General features: G+C 34.1%; 1 protein-coding gene across 1 annotated transcript in view; it reads left to right on the forward strand.

Annotated features, from left to right (window-relative positions):
* The window catches only part of LOC107732820 (transcription factor E2F4-like), an 8,076-nt gene extending 2,384 nt beyond the window's left edge, over window positions 1-5,692 (forward strand). Inside the window, exons 3-10 of the mRNA XM_016544238.1 lie at window positions 727-888; window positions 2,212-2,255; window positions 2,397-2,461; window positions 2,557-2,854; window positions 3,895-4,044; window positions 4,181-4,225; window positions 4,375-4,419; window positions 4,695-5,692. Coding sequence (XP_016399724.1) covers window positions 727-888; window positions 2,212-2,255; window positions 2,397-2,461; window positions 2,557-2,854; window positions 3,895-4,044; window positions 4,181-4,225; window positions 4,375-4,419; window positions 4,695-4,810 — 925 coding nt within the window. The 3' untranslated portion in view covers window positions 4,811-5,692. The remainder of the gene's footprint in view (window positions 1-726; window positions 889-2,211; window positions 2,256-2,396; window positions 2,462-2,556; window positions 2,855-3,894; window positions 4,045-4,180; window positions 4,226-4,374; window positions 4,420-4,694) is intronic.
* Window positions 5,693-7,576: the final 1,884 nt, after the last annotated feature.

A 7,576-nucleotide genomic window follows, 5' to 3' on the forward strand; every position in this document is an offset into this window, starting at 1 on the left:
TATATATATATATATATATATATATGAGATGCTTTTATTCAGCAAAGGCATATTAAAGTGACAGTAAAGGCATTTATAATGTTGCAAAAGATTTCTATATCAAATGAATGCTGTGCTTTTGAACTCTGTCAAAAGAAGAGTCCTGAAAAAAGTTATCAGTTTCTACAAAAATATGAAGCAGCACAACTGTTTTCAACATTGATGATTATAAGAAATGCAGCAAAGCAGCACATTAGAATGATTACTGAAGGATCTGACACTGAAGACTGGAGTAATGATGCTGAAAATTCATCTTTTCTTCACAGGAATAAATTACATTTTAAAATGTTTGAATAGAAAACAATGATTTTAAATTGTAATACTATTTCGTAATATTAGTATTTTACTGTATTTTTGAACTAATAAATGCAGCCTTGATTAACACTTTTAAAAAAAAATCTTACCGACGCCAAACCTTTGTACTGTTGTGTACTGTATACTATTGTATTTATTTATTACAATTAGAAATAATACACAATGAGTGCCAATGAGCAACTGAAACCAGGTTTATTTTAAGAAATAACCCAACCCAAACATGAAAATGCAGTTAATTGCTCTTCTGAGACATCTGTTTAAAATGAGTGTCTTTATTAAGCTGTAGCTATTTTTATTTTAGAGAGGTATCTCTTTGAATGTCAACTAATTCACTTGATCTAAATGTCTGTTTCTATTTTTGTTCATTTGTAGGGGTGTTGGTCCGGGTTGTAACACGCGTGAAATTGCAGACAAGCTGATAGACCTCAAGTTGGAATTGGAGGATCTTGACAAGAGGGAACATGAACTGGACCAGCAGAGAGTTTGGGTTCAGCAGAGCATCAAGAACGTGACAGACGACTCTCTAAATAGCCCATATCCTTCTAGCTACATCTTTAGTAGGGATGTAACGATTCACTCAACTCACGATTCGATTCGATTCACGATTTTTTTTTTTTTTACAAAATGAGATTTAAGACATTATAAATTAAATGTGTCCTTTTATTATTGCTTAGACAAAATACTGTACATTTCTTTGTGAAATTGAAATATAACACTATAATAATATACTAATATAGCACTTGAATATTATTGCTCTTTTGTTGGTTTTGATTGCTTCTATTGTCCTCATTTGTTTAGCGTTTGCTAAATAAAAAAATTTGAATTAAATGTAAATAACAAAACTAAATTGAAAATTTAAAACAAGCCCCAAATCAAATAAATAACACAAATAAAATAAATCTCTTCATATAAACAAAATAAGGCTTTGTCTGTGCTCTTTCCATTTTTTTGTTTTCATTTTTGAAAAACGTATCTTTGCTGTTTACCTCATATTACGCTATGGAGGCTCTCTTATATTTATTTATTTGATTCCTCAGTGTTTGCTAAACGTTCTGTAATTTATTAGTCGGTATATAATACAGCATGTGGTGTGTGCCATGCCTCATCTTATTCGTTTTTGTTAATAAACGTTTTGTAAGCTAGTTTGTCATTGTATCGCAAAAGAGCGACCAGTGGTAAGAATGAGTCTGGAGCCCTGATATGCATTATACAGAGGCAAGAGGAAAAGAAAAAATACCATCGAAAGACCGTAAGTTCCCCTCAGACATACATTCATATAAACTCCTACCCCTAACTGAATCGCGATTTGTTTAGCATCTCAACCGATTTGAATCGTCACATATTTGAATCGATTTTCAACCGGCTCGCGGTTAATCGTTACATCCCTAATCTTTAGGATTCATTTTACGAGTGTTGTGACCAAGGTACAGCGCTTAAAGGATAAGTTCACTTCCAGAATAAAAATTTCCTGATAATTTACTCACCCCCATGTCATCCAAGATGTTCATGTCTTTCTTTCTTCAGTCGCAAAGAAATTAGTTTTTTTGAGGAAAACATTCCGTGAGTTTTGACCATATAGTGGCCACCTTTGAAGTCAACTATATGGAGAAAAATCCTGGAATGTTTTCCTCAAAAAAATTACTTTCTTTGCAACTGAAGAAAGAAAGACATGAACATCTTTGGATGACATGGGGGTGAGTAAATTATTAGGAAATGTTTATCCTGGACGTGAACTTACCCTTTTTAAAGTCTAGGTTGTTTTAGCTCAAGGTGCTCTTATGATACTTGAAATTGATCCTCGAAGTGAAGTTTGTATTTGAAAGCTTATGTTTGCTGTATGTCCTTAACTTGACACACTCTGGCGTATGTAACGCATCAAGACCTCTGCAATTGCTTCAAAGGTTGGTTTTTCCCATCAGACACCCAACAAAACACCAGTGTTACTGCATTAACAAAAATCACCAGTCATAAAGCTGCAAATGACTACTTGTTTTGATGTTTCCTAATTAACGTTAACTGTATATATGCTTGTCTGCCACTAGGTGACACTCTTTTAGCAATCAGAGCTCCTTCAGGAACACAGCTGGAGGTTCCTGTGCCTGAATCTGTAAGTCCTGCTTGTATGTACATTAACAAGTCACGTGGAAAGCTTATATATTTATATAAAAAATAAGTACACTTTATTATTGTAATTTTTTTTAGCATGTTAATGGACAAAAGAAGTACCAGATTCACCTGAAGAGTTCTGCAGGCCCCATCGAGGTCCTGCTGGTGAATAAGGACCCCTCTAGTTCTTCTCCAGTGGTGCTGCCCGTGCCTCCGCCTGACGACATGCTTCAGAGCCTGTCCACCCCAGCTTCAACTACCTCTGCTGCTGTTGCACCCACCAAACCGGCAGCCAACAGTACGCCCACCTCCACCTGCCAGAGTCCCAGCACCACCACTGCCGCCGCCGTCCCTCCCAACACAACCACTGCCTCTGCTGCTGGGGCAGCTACAGGTTGGATGCTGCCCATATTTGAATGAATTATTGTGTCTGAAAATGCTCTGTTTGTTGTCTTATTGTACTATGATTTACACCATGGCAAAGTTGGTTATGTAATGAAGGATTATATATTGTTATCATTATATATAATATTACCAATTATATATTTTAAGGTCTCTTATGTTCACCAAGGCTGCATTTATTTAATCAAAAATATTGTACAAACTGTAATTTTGTAAAACGTTACAGATAAAAATAATTGTTTTCTGTTTGAATAATATTTCAAAATGTAATTTATTCCTTTGACGCGAAGCTGCATTTTTTGCATCATTACTTCAGTCTTCAGTGTCACATGATCTTCAGAAATCATTCTAATATGCTGCTGATTTACTGCTCAAGAAACATTTATCAATGTTGAAAACAGTTGTGCGGCTTAATGTTTTTGTGGAAATGGTGATACACAAAAGTTATGTAACATAAATTTTTTTTTTTTTTTTAAATACGCACACATTAAATTGATCAAAGATGTTTGTTACATAAGATTTTTATTTCAAATAAATGCTGTTCTTATGAATGTTTACTGATCAGAAAGTCCTGAAAGAAAAAACTTTTTCCAACATTAATGATAATAAGAACCATTACCAATAATTAAGCACCATTATTAACTGATGATAACTGAGCTGCAAATCGGCATATTAGAATGATTTCTGAAGGATCAAGGGACACTAAGAACTGGCATAATTCAGTTTTACCATCACAGGAATAAATCACATTTGAAAATATATTCAAATTACAAATGACAATATTGTAATATTTTACAATATTACGGTTTTGACTATTTAAAAAAATAAATAAATGCATAATACATATAAATACATAAGGGACTTCTTTCAAAAACATTTTAAAAAATCCTAATTCTTCTAAACTTTTGACCAGTAGTGTATATTGTTCATGTAATTACATAATATGTATTATTATCATTATGTAACTATAGAATTATATAAAATGAAATGTATAATTTCTCACTGTATTACGGTGGTTGTTGTTATTATTAGACATTTCAAGCACCTCCACTTCAGATACAACAGCCAATCCGACATCAACAGACACGCAGCAGCTTCAGTCTTCTGCGTCATTGGACAGCAGCTCTTCACTTCCTGATTCCTCAACCCTTTTTGAACCAATCAAAACAGACCCTTCAGATCGTAAGTGCCTATGATTTTGAAAATGAGCATGATTCTGTCATTAATCTTTATTTAAAGAAATGTTGGGTGTCGAGTCTGGCTTGGGACAATACCATAAAAGTGATAAATTAACATTCCTTTCTCTTTGTTTTCTCAGTGCTGGATCTCCCCAAAGAACTTTCAGAAATGTTTGACCCTAAAGGTGAGGTCAAACATGTTTAACATTTGCTGCTCCTTCCTGATGCTTATCTATCGCTGATGTGCTTAACTCAACCAGAGAATCTGTGATTTTATATAGCACACAGAAAAATTGTTTTCATATTTGTCATATTTCCTTCTTTCTCCATACAGAAATTATGAGTACAGATTTGCTCGAGGAGCTGATGTCATCAGAAGGTAAAGGCGATCATGAGTCAGGCCACCTGTATATAGTCTATTACTAAACATGAAATGGAAGTGTGGATGTATATATGTTTGTGTTTTATGTATATAACAAATCCACTGTTTATGTATTATATGATGTTTATAAAATCAATAAAAGTAATTAAAATTTGACCATCAACTGAAATTTGATCCATTTTAGATGCTAAATGCTCAAACGAGCGACGGTTTCATATGGTTACACAAACATGGCCACGGTATCACTCTTCTTCTCTCTTTCTCTTTCATAGTTTTCTCTCCGCTCCTCCGTCTATCCCCTCCTCCGGGTGACCATGACTACATCTATAACCTGGATGAGACGGAGGGCCTTTGTGACCTCTTTGACGTTCCCATTGCCAACCTTTGACCTCCAAACACACCCGTACAATGAGAGTAGTGTACTTAAAAGAGCTTTCTTTTTTCATGTACCCTTTTGAAAGGAGAGAAAAAAAGAAAGTGTGGCTCTGTGTCAGATCCATATGTATGATAAGCTGATTCTGTGTGTATATAAAGCTTTTTTTATATGTGTATATTTACTCCAACCCCAAAGCGGCTGACTGAAAATGAACGTCCCCTGCTAAATTTAACTGATCCAATGACGACATCAGACATCCATACAAACCATTTTTGTTAATTAGTCCCAAACTAATTGTTTTTATACTACTTTTGTATAGACATGGAGGGAATGTCATGACTAAATTCACCAGCAGAGGTTAATGGTTCAATGAAAATACCAGCTAGATGTTTCTTTTTAAATGGTCTTCCTCTTCTAAAGTAGCACCTTTTCCTCCCTCTCGTTCAGTGTATTTACTGATTTACTTTATTACTGATCTGGACACGACTATTATACAGATTGTTAATGAAACGGTGTATTACTTGTGTGATTATGCTTTTTAAGAAAGCATTCTTACATTTTGAAGCGATTCTGCCAGTAGGAAGAAGTTTGTTCTCATCTTGCAGCTCTCGGAAACACCGTGCGGAAGTAATTAAGTTAGACTAATAACGTAGTGGGGAAGATTGCATTGCAGAATAGCGTGTTTTGTGTGGAATTGATACAGTTTGGTGCTACATGGCGAAATCTATCGGCGTCGGTTCTCAGAAAAAGTGAAGGAACATACTTAAAGGGTTGGATGAACCATTCCTGCTTTGTCTGTTTCAGCTGTGCTTTTTTAATACTATGTGTCTCGCTCACAAAATGACGAAAGCTCATTTTCATCAGAATTAAAAATAAAAAGTTAATTGCAACTTTTTAATGAACTTTTTCTCAGCGATTCAGAGAAGAAAAACAAAGGGAATCGCAACGGAAAGAAAAAATCTGAATTTTGTGGAAGTTGCAACTATCTTTTTATTCTGTTTGAAACTAAAAAACTCGTAGAATTCAGAGAAAAAAGTTTGAATTGCTCAGAATTACGGGAAAGTCAGAATTCTGTGTTTATATCTCAGAATTCTGAGAATTTTTTTTCTATGAATTCCAAGAACTTGAGAAGTTTTTATTTAAATTTTTTTTTAATTCTGTGGCGGGAGACTGGTTTTCATAGAACTTGAGAAGTTTTTATTTAAATTTTTTTTTAATTCTGTGGCGGGAGACTGGTTTTCATATAAATGGCTAGCTTGCAGTGTTTGAATATGAGTTTAACCTTGTTTAATGGAGTAACTGCTGTGGAAAGGTCACATAAGGTCCTGTACAAATGTTAAATTAGATGCCAGTTGCTATTTTTGTGTTTTAAGACATCGTCCCTCCCTATGATTTCAGTCCATAAAGTACATCTGTCCTTATCCCATTTATATATGTGTATAGATACTTTTGAAAATAAGTGACGTCTTCATTATGTCTGTATATGAGAAACTGTCTAAAGGAGGATGTGTTTGGGGAGCGGGGGAAGTAAAGTCACAATATGACAAGAAATAGAGTATCAATGTGCTATGTATTGAGCACTGTCCAAACAGAATGTCATTATATGTGGGCTCCTGACTATGTCCGTACTGATGGTTGGCCCCACTAAAATAGTTTCTTGCTTTCCTACTGTTCCTAACAGCTAAATGATATTTTTATGCTCGTACGCAGTAAGCATTTGCCATTTATTTTTGTACTCCACTGCTCTGGTTTTCTTTAGATAAATAGTCAGCAGTTTCTTCTGTCTAGCTTATCTCCACATTGCACTTTAAAACAGTTTATCACGCAGGTAACTTCCAGCCCTATGCATTGATTGGGTTGGCCGAGTCAGTTTTACAGTATCCAGGGAATTCAAGCAGTTTTCAAATCTTCACTGTGTCGTTGCAAAATACCAGAATTGGTGTTCTTTACTGGAATTGTCATCCCCATGAAATAAAGAATGTTTTTGTATTTGTGATGCTCTTGAATATATCTCTGTTTGATTTTAAGGCATTTGTTCCTACTTTGCTTCCTTTTTTTTAAACCTAATTGCTTAGGAGTATGTCATACTGCATCTAGGTGCTTGAGTCATATCCTGCAGATCCAGGCATTTCTGTTCAAGTTTCACTTGAATAGGTCTATTGTAGTGTAGCGGTTTAAAATTCGGGTTGGTAACATAGTTTGAGTGTTTGAACCCCTCAAGGATGAATCCAAAATATTACTATTCTGCTTTAAGGCACCAACCTTGGGTTTTTAGTTGGTAACTTACTTAAATGTAAATAAATAACATTGTTTAGCTATTATATAAGGAAGTCAAATAGTTTAGCTATTATATAAGGAAGTCAAAGAGTTATTTTATCTTTTTGTAATCAGTCACACCAACATAAATTGCATTAATTATAGCAGCATTGTTTGGTTGTTTGTGTCAGGATAATTCTTTATATACGTCAACAAATCTACTGTTATACTTAAATATCTCAAAAACTTAAGTGTTTTGTTTTACATTTTAATTTACTATTGAAGATAGATACTATATTAATAATAGAATGTACTGGTGATGAAAAAACTGTGAAACTGTATTACATAATTGTATTAATTAAATTGGTCAACAAACTATTTAACATTATTTATTAAATGCTGTTGTTGTGTAGGATATTAATCCATGAAAACACACTGATGCAAAAAAAAGTTGCATAGCTTACAAACAAAAAAAAATGAAATAGGTAAATAAAAATGAAAGAAAAAAACTTGCATTAAGAT

This window comes from Sinocyclocheilus rhinocerous, unplaced genomic scaffold, assembly GCF_001515625.1.
Source record: "Sinocyclocheilus rhinocerous isolate Xijiao unplaced genomic scaffold, SAMN03320098_v1.1 scaffold2415, whole genome shotgun sequence".
NCBI classification, from domain to species: Eukaryota; Metazoa; Chordata; class Actinopteri; order Cypriniformes; family Cyprinidae; genus Sinocyclocheilus; species Sinocyclocheilus rhinocerous.